The sequence below is a fragment of the Chiloscyllium plagiosum genome, unplaced genomic scaffold (assembly GCF_037043375.1).
Source record: "Chiloscyllium plagiosum isolate Xiang-an unplaced genomic scaffold, Cpla_swu_hap1 HiC_scaffold_19, whole genome shotgun sequence".
Classification (NCBI taxonomy): Eukaryota; Metazoa; Chordata; class Chondrichthyes; order Orectolobiformes; family Hemiscylliidae; genus Chiloscyllium; species Chiloscyllium plagiosum.
In genome coordinates, this window is record NW_028270157.1 from 18,508,164 (window position 1) to 18,533,743 (window position 25,580).

The 25,580-nt window shown below is 40.5% G+C and overlaps 1 protein-coding gene across 1 annotated transcript; it reads right to left on the reverse strand.

Annotated features, from left to right (window-relative positions):
• Window positions 1-101: 101 nt before the first annotated feature.
• On the reverse strand, window positions 102-25,197 carry cry1b (cryptochrome circadian regulator 1b). The gene is made up of 12 exons (XM_043709856.2): window positions 24,913-25,197; window positions 20,951-21,059; window positions 19,287-19,429; window positions 18,135-18,319; window positions 14,086-14,174; window positions 13,389-13,529; window positions 11,599-11,910; window positions 10,571-10,722; window positions 7,636-7,838; window positions 3,421-3,519; window positions 2,202-2,305; window positions 102-1,905 (listed from the first exon to the last, which is right to left on the reverse strand). The coding sequence occupies exons 1-11, from the start codon at window positions 25,068-25,070 to the stop codon at window positions 2,202-2,204; spliced, it is 1,695 nt and encodes a 564-aa protein (XP_043565791.1). The 5' UTR covers window positions 25,071-25,197; the 3' UTR covers window positions 102-1,905.
• Between the last annotated feature and the right edge of the window lie 383 nt (window positions 25,198-25,580).

Here is a 25,580-nt window from a genome sequence, read left to right on the forward strand (position 1 = left end):
TTGGCCTACCATACTGGCCCAATCCCAATTTGGCTACACGTGAACATTAAAAAACCACAATTAATGCATATGAACAGAGAACAAAGGAACAGAAACAAACACTTTAGTATAACATTTTATTCACTTTAAAAATAAACATTTTCCAGTTACTGGAACAGCTGGAGAAACTCAGCAGGTATTGTCGAGAAGGGTCACCAGCTGTGAAATGATAACTTTCTAAGATGCCACCAGACCTGCTGAGTTTCTCCAGCAATGTCTGTTCTTGTTTCGGATTTCCAGCATCCACAGTTCTTTATACATTATTTTCCAGCTTGTGTTTTGACAGTTTCACCAAGTGCAATACAAATATTTAAAAGACAAAGACAGTGAGAGTCTGTGTTCACCCTATGCACAGTTGGAGAGTTAGTGTGCATTATAGCATTAATTTTCATATATAGACTGAGTGCTATCTGAATACTGCCCCTCTCAATCTGTCCACTCTCACTGAATTGACAAACTTCCTGTCTGTCAATTTGTAAAGATGAGACACATCGATGACTATCAAGGGAATGGGTAGGAAGTGGGACAAATTGCTCAAAGTCAATGCTCCACTAAAGCACAATGGAATGTTTTACTGCATTGAACATGCTATATAAATGCAAATTGCAGCTGCTATTCAGTTAGCTAAATCCATGTTTCATGCAAGCAATTGTGATTATACATTTCTTCTCCTTGATCTTTTAAACAAAGATGTTCCTATGAGTTTCATGAACCACTGTCAGACTCATACAGGGGTCAAAAGCCTACACAGCTTGTGGCCTGTCATTTTCCTAAAATGTCCAAATAATAAACAGAATGAGCTTGCCATCCAATTAAGAACACTGGACAGACTTGGAAATGGAGGGAGAATGGAAGGTTGTCTCTGCAATATTTTAAAAATCAGAGGACCAGCAGGTGGGCCACCAGCCTATCACTTCAGCTACATCCAGGTTTTCAGGGAGGCATCCAAACGTGTCAGTATAGTGTGTTGCTGTATCTCCCCCACCAACCTTTGCTGTTAGGCATCTGCCTTCAGTTGACTGGATGATCTTCCACTACTTGCACAAACCCAGAGGGCCAACTGGACAATTGCAGTCAGCCTCTGACAGCAGGCCTATATAGACCTTGACCAGAGTGAACTGGCTACCCACTGTATGTGGAGAGGCAGTTCACAGAATGTGACATGTTGCTCAAGGCTAAGTGGGAATATCTGCATATATCTGCTTGTCTCCACTCCTGAATGGAGTTAGAGATCTAGCCCTGTATTTCCTGCATTGAAATCCTATGGCAAGTATTTACAGCATGTCATACAATTTTGTGTAAGTTTATACTGATTGATGCATACTCAATGCCTTCATGTGAATACCAGCCAAGTGCTGGCTAGTTTCCATTAAAAAAATGCCAGCCAGTTGGACCTAATTGAAGTAGGAGGGGGGGGGACACTGGAAGGAGTGGTCAGCTATAAGACCCAATGTGAAAAAAGGAACCAAAGCATTTCCCAATCAAATACTCTACTTGCAGCATCACTTAAAAAGAAATTACAGAATTTAATGCTAAATTATTTAAATATTGTTTATGAATATATTATAAAAATAGAGGTCTATAACTAAACATGCCATCAATAATTCAGTGTTTAACTTCAGAAATTCAAATTAAATATTTACAGCAGGATTTAATATGACCTTTCACTCCAATCTTCCGACAATACATTTTTGTCAAATTGACTCAAACATTTATAGAATGTATTTCCCAATCTTTCCTTCCCATATTTCAGATAAGGTTTTTCTTAAAAATAAAAAAGGTCCAGGTTGGTCAATGTGTACTCTAACCTTTCCCTCTTGTAATTCGTCCTTATATTCTTTTATTTTTCCCTTGTTTCCAAGTGCACTGAAAGAAAAATAAACATGGAATTTAGCAATGTGTCCAGCTCAACTGTTCATTTTGCCCTAAAAGACATCTGAACATAATTTCTAAAATATTTAATCCAGAACTTTAATTCCTTTATTAGATTTTACAATAGACATTACAATGGTTACATGAACAAAGAGATATTGGAATAGGCTGGGAAAAGCTGTGACCACGTGTTGATAAAGAAGGTAAAACACCTTAATGAACCTAATGGTCTCTCATCTGTCATTTGTGCCTAAAAATGATTTGTATTGAGTGTGTCTGGATGTCCTTACCTAGTCATTGTTTTGCCTCTGACTTTGAGGCTCTACTCTTGGTATTCCTTCACCAAGACTGGGCCGTTTTCCAGAGCTTCGGCTGCTAACCAAGAAACTCTTGCCTGAAATAAAAGATCACCAGTTATGTCATCTAAAATCAAGCTTACTTTAAAACTTGCACATCACTCAAAATCAGAAAACATTAATCCAGCCAGACGAAGTTTAATGGATATATTTTTAAGATAGATTTCAAAAATGTAAAGAATCTATTTTAGGGAATCTGTTTTAAATTTGCTTTAATTTGTTGACAAATAAACTTGCGTTCCCTGTTGGATGACAATAAACAAGCTAATTCTTCATTAAATGTTGGTTCCCGACTCTCCTCCCTACAATCTTTCCTAGTTTAGAAAATAGTCTACACCTCTGATCCTAGTAAAAATGCATAACCTCACACTTCACCTTGTATTCCATCTGTCCCCTTTTTATAGTTGTCCCTTTACCTGTTGTGCCTGAAGTTAGATTCCTTACCTTTCCATGCTTGGTCCTAATACTTAGATTAGATTCCCTACAGTGTGGAAACAGGCCCTTTGGCTCAACAAGTCCACACCTACCCTCCAAAGAGCAACCCAACCAGACCCATTCCCCCCTGACTAATACACCTAATATTTTGGGCAATTTAGCATGGCCAATTCACCCAAACTATGTACTCACCCAGGCTATGTTTCACTCTTGATGGGATCTCTCCTGACTGTTAGAAATTTAGTCCCACCTGCTCCAGATGGTGGAGATACCATGGCTGAACAGATTGATTAAAAATATCTAAAATAAGTCCATTGGATGCCAGTGACAGCAATGAGGAATGGGAAACCTGGTTGGCCTTGCCAGCTGCCTGCCTCTACACACAAACCATCACTCCACCTTGCACAGTGAACTACAACAGGATTTTTTTTTTTTTTTAAGTAACTTGTAAATGATCATAAACCAAAAAAGGATTGGAACTGGGGTAGCCTCATTATCTTTTAAAGTTAACTCTAATTCACTCTTCACAGATGCAGTCAGACCTGCTGAGTGTATCTGGCACTGCGTGTCTCTTTCAGATTTCTAGCACATGCAGTATTTTGCTTATAAGATTATACAGGATTATACAATAGAGTGTACCAAGAGAACATGAATAATGTCTATCTGTAAAACTGCAGCTTCACCTTCCACATTGCTTCCCCATTCCAAAAGCATCTACCTGTTGTTATGCTACTACATCCATGTGTGCTCCCGCCTTGTGAATATTCCATAGGTCCGGCACTTGTATTAGGGTTAGAAGGCACAGAAGCAAGAAGACCTAAAAGCAAGGTAAACTTTCATAAACAAAAGTTACCATTTATCAAATTGCTGCATAATTTGCAATGTTAAGATAGCAGATGTTTTTTGTAATTTGTATTCCGCTAAAGACTGGCATTTCATTTATTGCAACACGTTGGTTTTCTGTATTTCTATGTAACTTCTTCTGTTAACAAACACAACATCTTTTTTTCTATTGAAGACCAACACTAGATATTGTTGAAACAAAAGAGTACAAACTTGTTCTCATGATAAATATGATCCCAGCCTTTGTACTTTATTCTCATTTTAAAATATTTAGATATATCTAAAACTGATCCATCTTGCAGGGCCACCTTCAGTCTCCAACAGAAAATATGCTGCACATCACACTGTGACAGGGCAGAACTGTATTATGCAAGCCAGATCGGGAGTCTCGCATGGTGTGTTGCCTGCCCGGTGCCAGGGTGTGGGACATCTCCTACCACTTTGAAAGGATATTGGAACGGGAGGGGGAGGATCCAGTTGTTGTGGTCCACATTGGGACTAACAACATAGGCAAAGCTAGGGTGGAGGACCTGTTTGGGGATTATCAAGCACTAGGAAGGAAATTGAAGTACAGGTCCTCAAGGGTCATAATCTCCGGATTACTGCCCGAGTCACGTGGCAATTGGCATAGGGATAAGAAAATTAGGGAAGTAAACACGTGGTTAAGGGATTGCTGTGGGAAAGAGGGATTCCATTTCATGGGGCATTGGCATCAGTTTTGGAACCGGGGGAAATGTACTGTTGGGACAGTCTCCACCTGAACCGATCTGGTACCAATGTTCTAGCAAAGAGGATAAATAGGGTGGTCAGTAGGACTTTAAACTTGAGTTGGGGGGGGAAAAGAGGGAAAGTGAAAGCGACATGAAGTTAAATGGAAAGATAAGCAGGAGGATAGCATGTATGCACGTGGATTTAACCTGGAGGCAGATTAGGAATGCAACAAAAAGGAAGGATAACCTAGGACATCTTATGACTTTCAATATCTCTAATGATAAGAATGTTAGCATTAAGGCACTTTACCTGAATGCTCGTAGCATTTGTAACAAAGTAGATGAATTAACGGCACAGATCATCGTGAATGATTATGATGTGGTAGCCATCACAGAGACATGGTTGCAGGACAGGCAGTTAAACATCCAAGGATTTACAACTTATCGAAAAGACAGAGAGGTGGGCAGAGGGGGCGGGTGGCCTTCTTAGTTAAGAACAAAATTAAATCTATGGCACTGAATGACATAGGGTCGGATGATGTGGAGTCTGTGTGGGTGGAATTGAGGAACCACAAAGGCAAAAAAACCATAATGGGAGTTATGTACAGACCTCCTAACAGTGGTCAGGACCAGAGGCGCAACATGTACCGGGAAATAGAAAAGGCATGTCAGAAAGGCAAGGTCACGGTGATCATGGGGGACTTCAATATGCAGGTGGACTGGGTAAATAAATGTTGCCAGTGGATCCAAAGAAAGGGAATTCTTGGAATGTTTACAGGATAGCTTTTTGGAACAGCTTGTCATGGAGCCCACAAGGGAGCAGGCTATTTTGGACCTAGTGCTATGTAACAAACCAGACTTTATAAAAGATCTTAAAGTAAGGGAACACTTAGGAAGCAGCGATCATAATATGGTAGAGTTCAGTCTGCAGTTTGAAAGAGAGAAGGCAAAATCGGATGTAATGGTGTGTTACAGTTAAACAAAGGTAATTACAAGGGCAGGAGAGAGGAACTGACGAAAATCGACTGGAAGCAGAGCCTAGCAGGGAAGACAGTAGAGCAAAAATGGCAGGGGTTTGTGGGTTTAATTGAGGACACAGTACAGAGGTTCATCCCAAAGAAATGAAAAATTATCCAGGGATGGATTAGACAGCCATGGCTGACAAAGGAAGTCAGGAAATGTATCAAAGAAAAAGAGAGATCCTATGAAGTGGCCAAGAGCACTGGGAAATCAGAAGATTGGGAAGGCTACAAAAACAAACAGAGGATAACAAAGAGAGAAATAAGGAAGGAGAGGATCAAATATGAAGGTAGGCTAGCCAGTAATATTAGGAATGATAGTAAAAGTTTCTTTCAATACATAAGAAACAAACGACAGGCAAAAGTAGACATTGGGTCACTGCAAACTGATGCTGGAAGGCTAGTGATGGGAGATAAGGAAATAGCTGGAGAACTTAATAAGTACATTGCGTCAGTCTTCACAGTGGAAGACATGAGTAATATCCCAACAATTAAAGGGAGTCAGGAGGCTGAGTTGAGTATGGTTGCCATTACAAATGAGATAGTGCTAGAAAAGCTAAAAGGTCTTAAAATTGACAAATCTCCTGGCCCCGATGGGCTACATCCTAGAGTTCTGAGGGAGGTGGCTGAGAAAATAGCGGAGGCATTGGTTGAGATCTTTCAAACGTCACTGGAGTCAGGGAAAGTCCCGGATGATTGGAAGACTGCTGTTGTAACCCCATTGTTCAAGAAAGGATCAAGACAAAAGATGGAAAATTATAGGCCAATTAGCCTAACCTCGGTTGTTGGTAAAATTCTAGAATCCATCGTTAAGGACGAGGTTTCTAAATTCTTGGAAGAGCAGGGTCGGATTAGAACAAGTCAACATGGATTTAGTAAGGGGAGGTCGTGCCTGACAAACCTGTTAGAATTCTTTGAAGAGGTGACAAGTAGGTTAGACCAGGGAAACCCAGTGGATGTGGTCTATCTAGACTTCCAAAAGGCCTTCGATAAGGTGCCACACAGGAGGCTGCTGAGTAAGGTGAGGGCCCATGGTGTTCGAGGTGAACTACTGGCATGGATTGAGGATTGGCTGTCTGACAGAAGGCAGAGAGTTAGGATAAGAGGTTCTTTTTCGGAATGGCAGCCGGTGACAAGCGTTGTCCCACAGGGTTCAGTGTTGGGGCCGCAGCTGTTCACGTTATATATTAATGATCTGGATGAAGGGACTGGGGGCATTCTAGCGAAGTTTGCCGATGATACGAAGATAGGTGGACAGGCAGGTAGTACTGAGGAAATGGGGAGGCTGCAGAAGGATCTAGACAGTTCGGGAGAGTGGTCCAGGAAATGGCTGATGAAGTTCAATGTGAGCAAATGCGAGGTCTTGCACTTTGGAAAAAAGAATACAAGCATTGATTACTTTCTAAACAGTGAGCTGACTCAGTATGATAAGATGTCCTCACGAATGTCTTGAGATTCAAAAACAAGTACTCTAATTTACACGTGACCAGATTAATCACCACTATTCTCAATGGAAATTCAATCAAGATTCAATTTGCAAACATTGAGAAAATCAGTTTATAAAAAGTAAAGTAGACTGAAATTATTGACTGAGGATCAATGCAGGTGTTTCGTTTCAGATCAGGGTGAGGCCAATATCCACAGACGCAGATACGTTTCAAGAAGAATACAAGTTTCGGCTACTTCTTCCATTTGCCTGTAGTATGGTCTGTGGATGATACAAAGTTAGTATGGTGTCCCATAAAGATAACCCATGTTTAGTGATTGCCCTGAAGTGATTTTGTGGAAGCTGCGTACTTCCAGTGAACTATTTCACTTGACACCAGACAGGAAGTTTGGCATCAGATCAGACAAATACTTCTCAATGTCAGAAGGAAAAACAGCCTCTAAGTTAATGAATTCAAGGTAGCTAATCAGAAACAAGGCATCGAAATGGCTGTTTGGTAATTTAAACAGTTTGTTCACTCGACCAAACTCACTCATCAAGCAGCAATGAACCCGTATCTTCAATCATACTATTGCCTTCTTTACAAAGCTTTCTTCAACAGTTCAGGCAGCATCCAAGGAACAGGAGAATCGACGTTTCAGGCATAAACCCTTCTTCAGCCCTTCTTCGGGCATATTCCTGAAGAAGGGCTTATGCCCGAAACGTCGACTCTCCTGTTCCTTGGATGCTGCCTGACCTGCTGCGCTTTTCCAGCAACACATTTTCAGCTCTGATCTCCAGCATCTGCAGTCCTCACTTTCTCCTCAAAGCTTTCTTCAAGTCTTGAGTCTTTCATCTGTAGATTGCTGCATTACTGCTTAACATTATTAAAGAGAAAAAAAATTATAATTTAAGAAAGTTATTTCTCCCCTCACCCAGGCCTCTGTAGCGAGAAAACTGCTGGTAGATTTGTTTCATTCGTTCAATATTCAGGCGACTGGCTTCAGCATGGTTCACCATGGGTTTTGGATAATGAACACCAATGATGCATTTTGCAGCTTTCTGTACACACTCTGGAGCATTCCAAGGATCATAAATATGTTTGGCAGGGAAACCTCTGAGGACTGGCAGATATCTCCTAAAAATACAACCAGGACAGCACTCAGTAGAACGCCATCATCCATACATCTTATTTATCATAAACTGTACATTAACATGAAACTTAAAAAAAGTGATGATTCAGATATAATTCTAAAAAGTTGTACTTCAGAAAAAAAAGCCATATATATTTGAGTAATGATCAACTTTATGTCCAAGTCAACCCAAAGTTTAAGATAAAAACATCTTACCACTAAGTCAACTCGCCCAGGTGCAAAGCACACTTATTGGTAATATTCAGGAATCACACAACACCAGTCCAACAGGCTTATTTGAAATCATAAGGTTTCGGAGTGCTGCTTCTTCATCAAGTGAAGTGTCATCTGGTGTCATGTGACTTCTGACTTTGTCCACCCCAGTCCAACACCACACCTCCACATCAGGCTAAAATCCAAACAGCACATCATTGAAGCTGATTGATCAGCTCATTGCATCTACACAAGCCAATACACAAGTGGGTGTCAGGGCTGCCACTTCTGTTACATGTGGCTTTCCTTTTGCTGATTTTAGGCCAGGTCAGCAGGTATAATTTCTGACCTGGCAATTCTGCAATACCAAAATGATCAGAGGAGAGATTCCAATCCTTTGAAATTATGATTCATAAAGTCAATCTTACTTTTTGGCTTAAAGCTTAACCGTAAAAACAGGTTGTGCGTTATAGGTTTGCTCTTCCCGGTTGAAAACAGATTATTTTCCCACATACAATCGAAAGGGAGAGATATCAAATATTAGTTAATTCACAAATCAGCTACTATAGCCACTTTTACAACTATAGTGGAGGAGAAAATTACAAATGGCTGGTAAGGTTACAAATGTTTGTCAATGATCAGAAGCACAAGAGTGAAGGTATAATGGAAGATGGCATTTAAGACTATACAACGAAGAGATAGAGCAAGGACAAAAAAGGCAATGAAATTAAAAGGATAGATAAGTGAAGATGAAAATAAAAATGAAATAGAGTCATAGAGATGTCCAGCACGGAAACAGACCCCTTCACTCCAACCTGCCCAGGTATGCCAACCCAATCTAGTCCCACCTGCCAGCACCCGGCCCATATCCCTCCAAACCCTTCCTATTCACATACCCATCCAGATGCCTTTTAAAATGTTGCAATTGTACCAGCCTCCACCACTTCCACTGGCAGCTCATTCCATACATGTACCACCCTCTGTGTGAAAGTGTTGCCCCTTAGGTCTCTTTTATATCTTTCCCCTCTCACCCTCTAGTTCTGGACTCCCCAACCCCAGGGAAGAGACTTTGTCTATTTATCCAATCCCATGCCTCTCCTGGATTTCATAAACCTCTATAAGGTCACCCCTCAACCTCCAACACTCCAGGGAAAACAACCCTAGCCTATTCAACCTCTCCCTATAGCTCAAATCCTCAAACCCTGGCAATATCCTTTTAAATCTTTTCGGAACCCTTTCAAGTCTCACAACATCCTTCCAATAAGGAAGGAGACCAGAACTGTACGCAATATTTCAACAATGGCCTAATCAACGTCCTGTAAAGCTGCAACATGACCTCCCAACTCTTGTACTCAATACTCTGACCAATAAAGGAAAGCATACCAAACACCACCTTTACTATCCTATCTACCTGCAACTCCACTTTCAAGGAGCTATGGACCAGCATTCCAAGGTCTCTTTATTAAGCAACACTCCCTAGGACCTTCCCATTAAGTGTATACATCCTGCTAAGTTTTGCTTTCCCAAAATGCAGCATCTCACGTTTATCTAAATTAAACTCTGTTACTACTCAGCCCATTGGCCCATCTGATCAAGATCCCATTGTAATCTGAGGTAACCTTCTTTGCTGCCCACTACACCTCCAATTTAGGTGTCATCTGCAAAGTTACTAACTATACCTCTTATTGCTTACATCCAAATCATTTATATAAATGACGAAAAATAGTGGACCCAGCATCGATCCTTGTGGCACTCCACTGTCACAGGCCTCCAGTCTGAAAAACAACTCTCCACCACCATCGTCTTCTTCCGTCGGGTCAGTTCTGTATCCAAATGGCTAGTTCTCCTTGTATTCCACGAGATCTAACCTTGGTAACCAGTCTCCAATGGAAAACCTTGTTGAATGCCTTACTGAAGTCCATGTGGATCACATCTACCACTCTGCCTTCATCAATCCTCTTTGTTACTTCTTCAAACAACTCAATCAAGTTTGTGAAATATGATTTCCCATGCACAAAGTCATGTTGACTATCCCTAATCAGTCCTTGCCTTTCAAAATGCACGTACATCCTCTCCCTCAGGATTCCCTCCAACAACTTGCCCACCACTGATGTCAGGCACACTGGTCTATAGTTCCCTGGCTTGTCCTTACCACCTTTCTTTAACAGTGGCACCACATTAGCCAACCTCCAGTCTTCTGGCATCTCACCTTGAGGATGAGAAGTCACTCAGTAGAAGTCACTCAGTTGAAGCCAAGAGGGGTAAACCTGGGGGGAAATGGGTAATAATTGGAATTTTATAGGACACAAAAAGGTGGTTAAGTTATGAAGAGATCAAAGTGACAGACCTGTTGATAAGGGCCCTACTACCACCCCTGGGTTGGGTAGAGAAATTTGGCAAGTGTTAAACAAGCAGGGACACTTTGATAAGAGCCATACATGAGCCAAGCTTCAGTATAAACGTGAATGTGGTACAGGGAGCACAGGTATCTTTCTATCTCCATAACAGATAATATATTAAGTACCTGATATAATCTCCATTGGGGTCAGTTCTACGTCCAAAACCCACAGGGCAGTAGCAATGAAAAAATTGTTGGAAGAATGAGCTGCAGGACAGCCACATCCAACTTCCAGCATTTACACTCCAGTCAGCATCCAGTAATAACTCTTCAAATACCTATTTAAAAACAACAAGCATGACAATGAACAATTAAATCTGGAGCAATAACACAATAGTTTGTTCTCGAATTCTTGTAATGTAGTATTAAAAAGACCCTTGAAATCCCAAGAGTAAAGTTTACAAATTTGTGCTCCTAATATAGAGATGTGTGCGCTAGAGTACATAGTAATTGATTTGGCCACAGAATCAAACTGCTCATTAATATTCTGGGTTCTGCATCAGGACAATGAATTTGTTACTTTCAGTCTAACTTATGTGAAACTTAAAGAAATACCAGTATTTAGAAAAACCAGGTTTTCAAAATTATTAACTCCATCAAAGTGAATGTGTCTTCAGTTTCAGCGACCTCCTACTTTAATTGGTTTCCCAATCAAATATTTTTGTATGACTCGTTGAATGTCTTGATGACGTGAGCCAACGAGAGAGTAGTGGGGAATTGCTGAAAGAGAAAGACGACCATGCAAGACGTGAACTAAGCTCCAAATGCAGATAAGGTTACTGCATGTAAAACTGCGACAACTAGACTGTAATGTCCCACATGGTCAAAATACCCTGCCAACATTCACTTGCTGATTTTACACTTAAAATCATGACACCAGGGCAAAACACTTGATTGCCACTGCCCAGAAAAGCAAATTTCAACAAGAAATATACAGCTTGCAGCAGAAAAAAGTGAAATACACAAAATAAACATGAGATGACTGTGCAAGCAGTCGGTATAGTAAATCCCAAGTTGCTTTAGGCAAAACATGTTGACAGATCATTCATGGGTTGCAGTGCATAGCTACAATGTGAGCAGTGACGTTAGCCGTAACAAAAAGGACAACGCAGAATAGGAAATCTATCTTAACAATTCAACCATAATTCGGTCACCTTCATTCCTTCTTCCCAGCTAATCCAGAGATCACCTCTTGTTAAGAAGCAAGCTACTGCATGACGGGCCAAGTGATGGATCCATCCTTCCTGACGCAGCTGTGTCATTATTGCATCGATCCAAGGAAATCCTGTCCTTCCTTCTGCCCATTTAGCCAGAGCCTCAGGATTCCGGTCCCATGGAACCTGGACACAAATCGAATTTCCCTCCATTTTATCAAACCTAGGGTTGTTAGTAGCTGCTGCATAGAAGAATTCACGCCACAACAGCTGCCCATAAAGGGATAGTGGTGGGGTGCTGTTTTTCTTCACCTGTTGAAAAAGGAGGGAAAGTTCTCACCATATACATTATAGTAAGCGAACAATGTGTATATTGATAATTTCACTATAGGTACAGTACATCTGGGTAAAATCAATTATAGCTGCCATGAATGAAGGAAATGGTTATTTTTATTTTCTCATATTGTGGGAACAAAGTTAACTAATATCCCTTTTTGTTTTCTGCTCAGGTATCCCTGTAGTAGGAGTCAGATCAGAGATCGATTTTATTCCCATTTGTAAACTTCATGCAATTCTGAGAATCCCCTGATTTTTAAGACTCTTATCTCAACTTATTTTCAGATGCTTCTCTGCCAACAAAAAGATCTGTGGCACTCTAGTGCATACTTGCTAACTCCTACAAAGAAAAAAAGATCTTTTTTGTTGCATTTACTACATAATTCCAACGTCAGGTTTATACAAAAGTAAACATTACATTTGATTCCAAATTGATGGAAGAATCACTAGCAACCAAGACAAAAGACTGCCAAGAATCCGTCACGTACAACATCCTGTGAATTATAATCTTCAATGACAGCTCTTCGGCGAGTCTGATTATCAGAAGTGCTGCTGAACTTGAGACATAGAAAGCTGCCAATGACAGGTAAGTGGGTCTGCTGGTATTCCTTCTCCACTTTCCGTGAAGTGACAGAAAAGTAAGAAATCAGAATAGTATTGTGTGTACTTGCTGCAATATATTGGGTGAGTCAAGTATGAAAGAATATATCTTAATCCATTAAAGGCTGTCATACTAGAAGCTACTTTCATTTTCTTCACTCAAGAGTCTGTACACATTATAATTAATCAACATATGCAAGAAGATAGAGGCAGAGTAACCAGCTATCAGGAAATAGATAGCAGTGTCATTATCAAAGTCATATCCTAGTTCAAAGAACATCACAGTGATGCTCTGTGAACTAAGCTTCCTCTATGCAAAAGATTGGATTTGATTTATCACTGCCACGTGCTAAGATACAGTGAAAACTACTGTTTTTCATGCTTACCAGGCAATTCATACTTTACATAAGTACAGAGTAATAGAACAATATGCAGATCATCATTTTACAACCACAGAAGATGCAGAGAAAGATCAACTCTAATATTAGAGAGGTCCACTGATAAGTCTGGTAACTGTGGGGAAGAAGCTGTTTGCAAAGCTGTTGGTACATTTCCAGTTTTTTTATATAATATTAGCCTAATAGTGGTTTAGCCTTTAAACGTCAGCCAGCTTCGCCTGATTCCATTATGTATTAACATCAGAAATACTACTAAAGAGAAAAAGCTACCAAGTTGCTTCTCCAGAATATAATACAGCCCTAGAAGCTGAAAAAGTATGGAATTTCATTGTTGCCGTCTGTACAAATAACAGCTTAACAGACTTCATACCTCCCATCATACTTCAGGGTTGAAAAATTGTACCAATTATTTTGTGCACTTCATAGCTAATTCTGCTGCACCCTTAAAATCCATACCTTCTTGTACAAGTCAGTTAGCTTAAAATAAAAGAGGCGACATGACAAACAACCAAATCGCAGGTATGGACTTAGCCCAGTAGGGCTGGCAAGAAGTGAAGTGGAGTTCATTCGTGGTCTTTCAAAGTTTGCAACCCAAGCCTGAAAAAGGAAAAGAACAAAATTGCAAAGATGTGAAACAAACCTACTGATTACGTTTTTATCTTGAAGTAATGCAAAGTGTACTCAATTCATCCGTTCTAGGAGATACAGATAAAATATATTCAATCCATTCACACTCAAAATAGTTGATCATTTTAGATTACTACAGCAATATTTTCAATCTATGTCTAGAAGACAGTCTGCAAAATGTTAGTAACATTTCCAGTGATATCTTCACTGGGCAAATGCCTCACTGTCAAAAAAAGTATTTTAATAACCTACAGCAACAGCAATAATGGACCAATAAGTCAACAAACAGAAGGTAAGCTGACAAATCTAATGATCCAGTACAGATCTACTTCTACACTTAAGTAGCAACCATCTGATAACTAAGGCTATTAACAGAGCACACAAAATGTGTGATGTTATAGGTTCAAACACTGTACAACCAAAGGGATTCCAAATATATTCACTGAAAAATTCTTCAGCATTTTCAATATTCTATCCCTAGCTTTTATTGATCTAATTTTCCTTTTACAGCAGATTTTCTTCTTACTTTTCTCTCCAAATGTCTTTCTAATCTTGCAAGAGCCTCTGTTTCACCACCTGGCCACACGGCTGAAGAGAGCCCTTCTGTATCAAAGCCTAAGAACAGAAAAGCAGGATTAAAAAGTTATCTACTACTGTAAAGATAAACAGATAAAAGAAGAATCTCCAGGATCCTCCCCAATGTCACACAGACCTAGCTTTGATCTTCAGTCTCTGCTGATTTCGGACTTGATAGGATTAGAGTCACAATTCATTTCTCATCACCTCCAGAATAATAATGAATTTGAGAAATAAAGGTCATTATGTCAGCTCACAAACTAGGGATTGTTAGTAGAAAGATATGCTAGGGAATCGATCAAACTCAGGTTTGACGTTCCTGCAGTTGTAGTCAGTTATATTCACCATTGCTGCTAACATAATAGCTACTTAGGTGAGGTTGAGGGAGTCAGTTCATGGAACCTAAGAAATGTACGAGTAAATCTAAGTTGATAAGGTTAATGTGCTCATATGATTTGGTAATACAAGTCTAATTGGTAAGTGAGTTAACACTACAAAATTTAGCAAGGAGAGAAGACGGCGATTTGTAATTTAAAGAAGTCATATTAGACTCAAAACGGTAACATGTTCTCGCCGTGGATGCTGCCATATCCAAGTATTTTCAGCAATTTGTTTTTACTGCTGATTTCTAGAATATTTTACTTTATATCTTGACACAAACTTTATTAATCGATTATATAGTATGGATAAGTCACAGAAATGGATTATAAATGTCAACGGGTATCTTAAATGAAACCGATCATTGACCTGGTTACTGCAAAGACACATTTGCTGGAGTTAATACAATGAGAATTCCTTACATATTCTTGAAGACGATACTTGGTGTACTTTTCTTTATTGGTCAGAGTATTGAGTACAGGAGTTGGGAAGTCAGGTTGCGGATGTCGGCCACTTTTGGAATATTGCGTGCAATTCTGGTCTCCTTCCTATCAGAAGGATGTTGTGAAACTTGCAAGGGTTCAGAAAAATTTACAAGGATGTTGCCAGGGTTGGAGAATTTGAGCTATACGGACAGGTTGAATAGGCTGGGGCTGTTTTCCCTGGAGCGTTGGAGGCTGAGGAGTGACCTTATAGAGGTTTACAAACTTATAAGGAGCATGGATAGGGTAAATAGACAAAGTCTTTTCCCTGGGGTGGGGGAGTCCAGAATTAAAGGGCATAGGTTTAGGGTGAGAGGGTGGTAAGTGTATGGAATGAGCTGCCAGAGGAAGTGGTGGAGGCTAGTACAATTGCAACATTTAAAAAGCATTTGGATGGGTATATGAATAGGAAGGGTTTGGAGGGATATGGAGCGGGTGCTGGCAGGTGGGACCAGATTGGGTTGGGATATCTGGTCAGCATGGACGAGTTGGACCGAAGGGTCTGTTTCTGTGCTGTACATCTCTATGACTCTAAAAGATAACGACTTCGTCAGGAAAAAATTTGGAAGCACTGTAAACGGGTGACACAGTAGTCCAGTGGTTAGCACTGCTGCCTCACAGCGCCAGGAGCCCAGGTTCGATTCCAGGCTCGGGCAACTGTCTGTGTTAAGTTTGCACATCGCTCCGGTTTCCACCCACAGTCCAAAGATGTGCAGGTTAGGTGAATTGGCCACTCTAAATTGCCCATAGTGTTCAAGGATGTGCAGTTTAGATGCATTAGTCAGGGGTAAACGTAGAGTAATGGGGAATGGGTCTGGTTGGGTTACTCTTTGGAGGGTCAGTGTGGACTTGTTGGGCTAAATGGCCTGTTTTCACACTAGGGATTCTATGATCCACTAATTCTCATCTTGATCAAAGCAGATTTGTGGGCGGCGCGGTGGCACAGTGGTTAGCACTGCTGCCTCACAGCACCTGAGACCCGGGTTCAATTCCCGCCTCAGGCAACTGACTGTGTGGAGTTTGCACGTTCTCCCCGTGTCTGCGTGGGTTTCCTCCGGGTGCTCCGGTTTCCTCCCACAGTCCAAAAGATATGAGGGTCAGGTGAATTGGCCATGCTAAATTGCCCGTAGTGTTAGGTAAGGGGTAAATGTAGGGGTATGGGTGGGTTTCGCTTCGGCGGGTCGGTGTGGACTTGTTGGGCCGAAGGGCCTGTTTCTACACTGTAATGTAATGTAATGTAATCTAATGTAATCAGATTAAATCAGACTCAGTAATGATTTAATTCTGCCAAATTTAAATACTGTAAGCTTGAGTAGGGATGTTAAGAGGTCAACGCATAAACAAGCCGAAATAAAGCTTGGTAGCTGCACTTAGAGGTCACACGAGGTTTCTTTCCTGATCACCTACTGAGGGTACCACTGAGGTATGTGCGTGTTTATAGGGATGAAGCAAAAATAGGAAACATTTTTATTGAATTTCTTTTGGAATACAGTTATATTTTCTTTGACAACTGGACTTTATTTTGTTAAATTTCTGAGAATTCATGTTTAACTAACTTATTGTAACTATTTGAAGAATTAACAGATTTGATGAAGGTAATACGATGTACCCTGGCTTCGAAAAATCATCTGATACAGCACTGCACAACAGACTTGTGAGCAAAGTATAGCTCATGAAAATTAAGTACTAACATGGATACAAAATGGTGAATTGGCCATTATAAATTGCCCATAGTGTTTGGTTGCTTAGTCAGAGGGAAATGGGTCTGGGTGGGTTACTCTTCGGAGGGTCGATGTGGACTCGTTGGGCCGAAGGACCTATTTTCACACTGTAGGGAATCTAATCTAAAATTGACTGAATGATAAGCAGTAATATTTAATAGATATTTTTCAGACTGGAAGGAGGATTTTAGTGGAGTTCCTCCGAGGTCAGTATTAGAACACTTGTTTTTCCTGTTTTAGATTAATGATCTAATTCTGAGATTGCAGGATACAAATTGCACACAAATATAAATTTGGAAGCATTGTAAACAGTGAGGACAACGTAAAACGTCAAAAGGACATTGACAAGTTGGTGGAATGGACAAATAGGTGGCAGATGAAGTTTAACACAGAAGTGTGAGGTCATACACTTTTGTAGGAAGAACATGAAGAGACAGTATAGCATAAAGGATACTGCACTAAAGGGTGTTCGGAGTAGAGACACCGGACTGTTTGTACATAACTCTACAGGTAACAGGACAGGTGGAGAGCACAGTTAATAAAGCATATAGCTTCATTCATAGTGTCATGGGTACAAGAACAAGAGGGCTATATTGAATTTGTGTAAGACACAGATTAGACCTCAGCAGGAGTATTGTGAACAATGATATCATACTTAAGGAAGTACATGACACATTGGAAAGAATGCAAAAGAGATTTATGACCATATTTCCATGAATGAGAAACTTTGTTTACGAGGATAGATCTGACAGGCTGGAATTGTTTCTATTAAAAGAGTTGAAGGATAACAGGAGATTTGATCAAAATTTTCAAAATTATGAGGGATCTGGACAGATAGGGAGAAACTATTCCCACTCAAAAGGACCTGTGAATGCACAGATTTAAAAGAGATTTGCAAATAAAGATAAATCAATGTTAAAAAAAAAAGTTTCACATAATGAATTGTTCGAGTCTGGAACATACTGCCAGGAAGTGAGGGCAGATTCAACATGACCCATTTAAGAGGGCACGAGACGCATTATGTGGCAAGAGCAGGAGAACAACAGCAAGACGTGACTCTTATTTTGCGATCCAGTGCAAACATAATGGGCCAAATTGCCTCCTTTTGTACACAAAGAATCCTGGGATGTTGTGCTGTCCAGAAGTGGATGAAATCTTCTAGTTGAGGCAGAATCAGTACGCAACACCACAGTGACAATATGCAAAAACCAACACAATGGCCTTCTCATTTTCCATCGTTCTGTATCGTCCTTTGCTTAACATTATTTATCCAATTTCCTCTGATAAATTTTAATTGTGGTTTTCAGTCAAATGTTACATCAAAATAAATATTATTCCAAACCAGTTATAATTTAGTCTAAACTCTTCAGGGATCACAACTGGCCGGAAACCAGTTATGAAATACTTTTGGCTCATACCCAATTCTTCAAGAGATGGAACTCCATATTTGTCATCATGGTCATCAAAGACAGGCGTTGTACATTTTCCCATGTCCTCAGCTGTGATTGTTTCCACAGGAATTTCTATAGACTCCATTCGACTAATAAGTGTCTGGAAATGTTTGTATGTTAGAGGAGGCTGCCCACCATTGTGCTGTATAATCCTGTCAAAAGAAACCAGTTCATCAACTAATTAGAACTTCTGTTCTGTACCATTAATTCATATCACACATAGAAAATAATTAAATCTCAGTTTTTAACAAATTCATATCATTTAATAATTTACATAGACTTTTGTGTTGGAAAAAACTTAAATTGTGAAGTTTAAGGAAAGTACTTCTAGCATTGGAGAAATCAACCTATGCTCTTTGTTGCTAAGCATTGACGATAAGGTTATTAGTGGCCATTTGAGAATATGCCTGCCACTTTCTGAAGTCAATAAGGTGCCACTCAAAATAGTATCCAGTTATTCAAACGGTAACAAAGTCAAAGTTCTATGTACCACTACTCTGCACTGTTTCTATTATGAGAAACTGCAAACGAGCGATGTAATTCTGCCAGTAGCATTCTACGTCAGCTACCACACACTACAAGTGAATCACTTTACCCTTGTAAAAATCTACAAAATGATTCATACACATATACCAATTCAGAGAATTATTATTAATGTTTGGATAAGATAATAACAGACACAAGGTTAACACTTGATATAATGAGCTGGCTGTGTGCGTGTCTAGAAATGCTTGCATATTAGAGGTCGATGTGTCATGGTTACTTTCTATTGGAATATGTATAAAGGAATTGCAACAATATCAAATTGAGCAAGAACTTAATGATATTTTTCAATGCAGATTCAGAATAAGTGGAAAGTTCTATTTGAAGATCTGAAGATTTACAATCCAATAATCAATCTTCATCTATAAGTATTCAATTTTTTAAACAAGATTTAATGTTTTATTAGCGATGTCAATGACAGCTTCTGAACAAAAGGTGACAAATTCAAGAAATGAAACAGTCATACTCAACAGATCTCAAACTGACTTGTTGTTTTCAAAAAAAATGTTTCTTACACTAGGTCAATTACATAACCGGAACTTTATGTGCAAACTTGCAGTCACTTAAAAACCTTACATGTCCAAATCATACAACGTGTGTGAAATCCGCACAATCACTTCTACGCCTGCCTCAATGGCCAACTTCTTGATAGCTGCATCTCGCTCCTTGCTAAAGGGTTCAGAGTCATATTCAAAGGTAAGACGGGAAATATTCCATTCCTAAAGGAGATTTAAATAATGAAAACTGTTAGCTTGATATTTTTGTAACATTGGAGGTCTTTTTTTCAGTGCTCAGCTGGATTTACTCACTTCCCTGGGGCAGTAATTGCTGACGTTACAAGGTTTACATTGGAACTTCAAAAAAAAAATCAAAAACAAAAGCAAATATACTTTAAAAAGGAGGAAGGAGAGTATTTGGGAGTTTGTGGCAAGGTTGGAGACTGAGAATTGCATCCGGCTTGGAGATTAGTTAGTTGCTTCGAAAAAAGAAACTGGTGAAGCTTCACAGCTGTCAGACAAAAAATTTGCACAAAAGCTCTGGAGATTGGGTTTCACTAGAAAAATAAACAAGCAGTGCATAATGGTGACAATGGGAGGTCTAACATCTAGCTTCACTTGCAGTTGCAGAGTTAAGAAATAAAATGATTGCCAGAAACTACAGAAGAGGACAACCTTTGATTTTTGAGCCTGATCAGTAAGTAAGTGACTTATAAAATTCTAAATTGTAACTTTTTTTGTAAATCTGTAATCGTGATCAAGGTGAGGCATATTTTTTCATTGTTATGTTTATACTGTGATTTGTCTCTTGATTGTCTTGTATTATTAAGGATAGGGGCAGGGGGCTGGCCTGTCAAAACTTAAAAACTAACCTGTGCCTTGAAAATATTAGTGCAGCAAAAAAATAACCAAAGCCCAATTTCCTCATATGCTGTTTAGGACATATATTAATAAAAGACTAGATTCAGTACCAGCAGAAAATAACCGCTCAAACTATCACTTTACATCAGGTTACATTCTGAAATTGGAAAACTGTACAAATGGGTGTTCTGCTTAATGCAAACAGTTCAAGAATATTCTAGCCCAACAATGTAAGAAGCTTTCTGAAAGACTTCTGAAATATGGATATAAAAGACAGAACACTATGGATATTAGTGTATATTTGTATGACTTATGAAAGGACGAAGTGTTTGCAAGCAAAGAAAATCTCTTAACTCACGTTAACGTTATGATAAAGCCTAGCTAGTGTTAATGTATTAATACCAAATTTTGGAAGGTATCTTTCCATGTTAAAAGCTATCCAATGAAAATGAGGCTTCAGGTTTCTTACACAATTGCTAAGCACTTGATTCTTGACAAATATTGACAAAAACCGCCACGTGAAGCAGCTTCCTACATTAACTTGAAAGTGATAATTCAGAGCTGGATGGTCTTTGTACAAAATCTGAGCTGTTTTTGGTCCACTGAGTTGCCTCGTGGATTATTGCTATTTTGTGTTGAGGATGGTTCTATAAAAATCATTAGGTAATATAGAATATTGAGTAACCATTATACCCGAGCTAGAGATATTCATTTACATGATATTATATGATTGCCCATTGAGAGAATAAATGCAGACATGGGCCAAATATCCTCTGTCTGTGACAATTGTGTGATTCTGTATAGGTTTACAAACAATGAAACATTGTTGAACAGTATGAAATAAAATAAAACTAAAAACGAAATGAAATGCAAAGTTCACACCTTAAACAATCTGGGAAAGACGTCAGCTGGTTGACCACGTACGACAAATAAGCGAGAGTTTAATTTCCGCAAATTGGCATCAAGATCTTCAAGGCACTGGAGCAGAAATCTGGAGTTGGGAGAAAAATGCAACATTACTTCAATATATTCCATTAATGGCTTATTTATCCTAGTTATAAAAGGTTCGAAACTCATGCCATATCTTTGCACGATACTTAGCAAATAATCTGTCTTGGAGAATAAATCATGGTCTCCATCATGGTTTCCAAACAGCTAGACTTTGCTCTGCAGTTGATTTCTGCTCCTAAAGGATACAATGCTTGCAAGGATTGTTAACCCAGTTCTGAAATGCACTTTAGTAAATACGGACAAGCCACACATGACTGCAGCTGCTAACCTACAAGCTGGCATTACAATTGAGGCCATGAACCAATATGCAATCAAGGGAATAAAAGTGACATCAACATTCTTAATACTTGTTCCACTTGCCACAATTTTGACCGAACGAGCTATAACATAACTGAGTATATTGCCCCACAAAGGAGAAAAAGACATTAAGTTAAATAAAGTGATAGAAACTAGCAACTGAGAACTGGAATTTCACATCCACCATGAGGTTGAGTGCTAGAACCAAGATCTAAAATTTAAAAGTTAAATTCTGTAGATGCTGGCCACCTGAATTAAGAATAGAAAATATTGAAAACACACAGTAGGACTTGCAGCATCTATGAAGAGAGAGAAAGTGAGATTAAATTTTAAACCAATAACCTTTCTTCAGGCCTGAAAGACCTCAGATATTAAAAAAGATAAATCAGGTAATAACAGCTCAGACAAGTTAATTTCTGTGGTGTGAAGACTTCTACATACCATCATTGGGGCCTTAATTTATGAGAGGCATGGGTTTAATCAACAATTGCCAATGTGGATTGGTTTAAAAAAAAATTCTGTCCTACAAACTGCATGGAGTCCTTCAATGAAGAAATGGATAGGCTGGATAAAGCTATTACAGTTGATATTCTTTCAGCATCTTAGACAGTTGACATAAAGTGCCATATAATAGATTGTAGAATTAAAGCACATGGAATTAAAGGGAGAGTAGAGACAGAAAAGCAGTTAAGGGATAGAAAGAACACAGCACTGGTGAATGGTGAGCATTCAGATACAATGAACATTTGTAGTGTATAAGTTCAAAATTTTTAGATGATACAAATACTGGAAATGAAGTACTTGGAGACATAGATATTAACTAAACTCAAGTGAATGTTAGCACATTGGTGAAATGGGCAAACACATGAAAGACAATTCTGAGGAAGGGTCACCGGACCTGAAACGTCAACTCTGATTTCTTTTCACAGATGGTGGCACTCCTACTGAGCTTTTCCAGCAATTTCTGTTTTTGTTTGAGACAAATGACCGATGTCATTTAACAATGATGAACTGTATTTTGATGGCAAAAAAAAAAAACAGATCATCAGGAAAATCTAGAGAAACCTGGCAGAGTATGAATGTAAATCTTTGAAGATGAAGGTTAAGAAGACTGGGAAAAGAAAACTGTCTTATAAGCAGAGGCATAGAATAGAAAGCAAAGAAGTTATGGTAAACCTGAATAAAACACCGATTCAGTCTCCACTGGAGTATTTTGCCCAGACAGAATCACAAAGTTTAAGGCACACCTGGCTCAAGTGTCTGTATCAAACAAAATAAAACGCCACCCAGCCCAATCACACTTTCTATCGTTTGCTTTCTCTGCCGTAGTTTATTGCAATTGAGATGCATAATCAGATACTTTTTAAATAGAGTGTGTGTTTCTGCCTGTATTACCTGGGGACACCTTACAGGGCTCATGCAATGAGGCCAGATGGGTAGAGCTCAGGAATAGGAAGGGTGCAATCACTTTGTACTACAGACATCCTAAAGGCCAGCAGATGATAAAGGAATAGATATGGGGACCGACTATGGAAAATGTAAAAAACAGAAGGGTTGCTGTGGTGTGTGATTTTAACTTCCCCTATATTGACTGGGACTCAGTGCCAGAGGCTTGGATGGGGGGGGGGGGGGGGGTGGATTTCTTAGGTGCATTCAGGACAGTTTTTCGAAACAAGCCAGCATTTATTGCCCATTTCTAATTGCCCCAGAGGACTGTGGGTCTGGAAACACATGTAGGCCAGACCAGGTAATGACCAGAATTTCTTTCCCTAAAGAACATTATCGAACCAGATGAGTTGTTCCCCAAACTGACAATGGATTCATAGCCTCTTAATTCCAGGTTTTTATTTAATTCAAATTTCATGATCTTCCACGGTGGGATTCAAACCCGTACAATACCTGGTCTCTGTCTTAATAGTCCAGCATTAATACCACTCTGCCTTCATCTCTCCCATGTGTAAACAATGGACAGGTTTTCAGGCAGTGAGTTAGTCACTGCAATCTTACTAATCTCTGACCCGCTCTTGCAGTCATGGCATTTACATGGCTAGTTCAGTTCAAACTACAGAGAATATGTTTTAGAAAGTACATTTCCAATGCAAAAATGGTCGGTGATCACCTGCAAATGCACATTTGCAACCATAATATCACACGAGCACAAAGGGAAATTTTAGACATATTACAAAATTCAAGATGGCAGTAACAATTATAATAAGCTTGTAAGCTTCTTTGCAAATCTCATTTCTAGCCTGTTCTTTGTACAAGTGCAAAGTGACATTAGAATAGTAATTCAGAGGTCATTAGAAGACACAGAGGTCATTAAAAGCACCAATCTGCAAAGAAATTTACAACCTGATAAATGTTACTGTGTTTTCCTTACATTTAAAACAGATTTAAAACTTGATGCAAGGTTACTTGTTTCCTACTTGGAATGGAATTTGACATAATAAAGGGATTTTCTTTTGGCTACATTCAGTCAGGTGGATTTCTCTCACCTTTCTCACTGCTTCTATCTAGTGTTTCATTTCCAATACATTCAATCTGTACCCTTGCCTTGTTTGACTTTCCTAAATACACACCCTCACCCCTCTTCCCCATGGCTTAAATTTTATTTATCACTGGTTTATCCACCTGACCAGTCCATTAATATCTTCCAGTTCTGGGCACCACAAATAAAGGAGGACATGAAGGATTTATGAAGTGAGATTGAACAATTTAGGCTTATACTGTCTGGAATTTAGAAGAATGAGAAGAGATCAAATTGAGGTGTTCAGGACAATAAAAAGTGTGGATAAAGTAGACATGGGAGCAGATGCTACCTCCTGTGGGACATTCTAGGACGAGGGGTCATTGCCTTAGGATAAGGGGTAACAAATTTAAAACCGTTGAGGGGAAACTACTTCTCCCAAAGGGTTGTGAATCAGTGGAATTCACTACCCCAAAGTGTGGTGGACACTGAGGGATGGGGGCAGTTCCAGGCTGCAACAGCAGGAAACGGTGCTGTTCCCATGGCAACACTCTGCAGCCAAGCACGGCAGCGGCGCCCCTACAGTCGCCACAGTAACCCCTTGGACGTCCCCGCAGTCGCCATGGCAACACCGATAGCCCTGCAGTCGCCATGGTAACACCGATAGCCCTGCAGTCGCCACGGTAACCCCCGACAGCCCCCCTGCAGTCGCCACGGTAACCCCCGACAGCCCCGTGCAGTCGCCACGGTAACCCCCGACAGCCCCGTGCAGTCGCCACGGTAACCCCCGACAGCCCCGTGCAGTCGCCACGGTAACCCCCGACGCCCCCCCCCCCCGTGCAGTCGCCACGGTAACCCCCGACGCCCCCCCCCCCCGTGCAGTCGCCACGGTAACCCCCGACGGCCCCCCCCCCGTGCAGTCGCCACGGTAACCCCCGACGCCCCCCCCCCCGTGCAGTCGCCACGGTAACCCCCGACGCCCCCCCCCCCGTGCAGTCGCCACGGTAACCCCCGACAAGCCCCGTGCAGTCGCTACGGTAAACAGCAAGTCACTCTCGATTCAACTCACCTCCACCGGTTGATGCCCACACTGGACGAACCAGCGAACCAGGGGTCGACGATGTAGACGCAGCGGATAGTATCCGAACCCACCAGAGCCTCCAGCAACGCCGGGTTGTCGTGGAGCCGGAGCCCCTTCCGAAACCAGTGGATCGAGTGGCCACCCATGAACTCCTAAATTAAAATCAAACGTGCGGCTCGACAGGTGGGTCTTCCCGCCAGCGAACGCGAGCAGGTTCAGCGATGACAATCTAACTGCGTGCACCCCCACCGCAAACTGTCAGGTAGCTCGCGCTGACAGCCGCGTGCCATCCCCGCCCACAGCGCAACCTCATTGGACCGGGCATGGGCACGTGATCAAACCCTCACGTGTCGCAGTGGTACCGTCAATCCCGGCCCCGGCTCTTCCCGTGAGTCCACCCCTGTGATTGGTCGCTGTCCCTGGAAAAAATTCCCCGGATGGGCCGGACGAGAGCGCGCAGGCGCAGTCGGACGTGTGTCCTGTTTATGGATGGTGTGGGGGTGTCTAGTGTTTAGATTACTTACAGTGTGGAAACAGGCCCTTCGGCCCAACCAGTCCACACCGACCCATTTCCTTACATTTACCCCTTCACCTAACACTACGGGTAATTTAGCATGGCCAGTTCACCTAACCTACACATTTTTGGACTGGTCTGG

Coding starts and splice junctions, on each gene's coding strand:
- cry1b (XM_043709856.2), bottom strand. CDS start 25,070: ATGGGTGGCCACTCGATCCACTGGTTTCGGAAGGGGCTCCGGCTCCAC. Junction 11,911..13,388: donor TAACTGACTTGTACAAGAAG/GTATGGATTTTA, acceptor CTTTTTCAACAG/GTGAAGAAAAACAGCACCCC. Junction 7,839..10,570: donor CCCAATGGAGATTATATCAG/GTACTTAATATA, acceptor TTGTATTTTTAG/GAGATATCTGCCAGTCCTCA.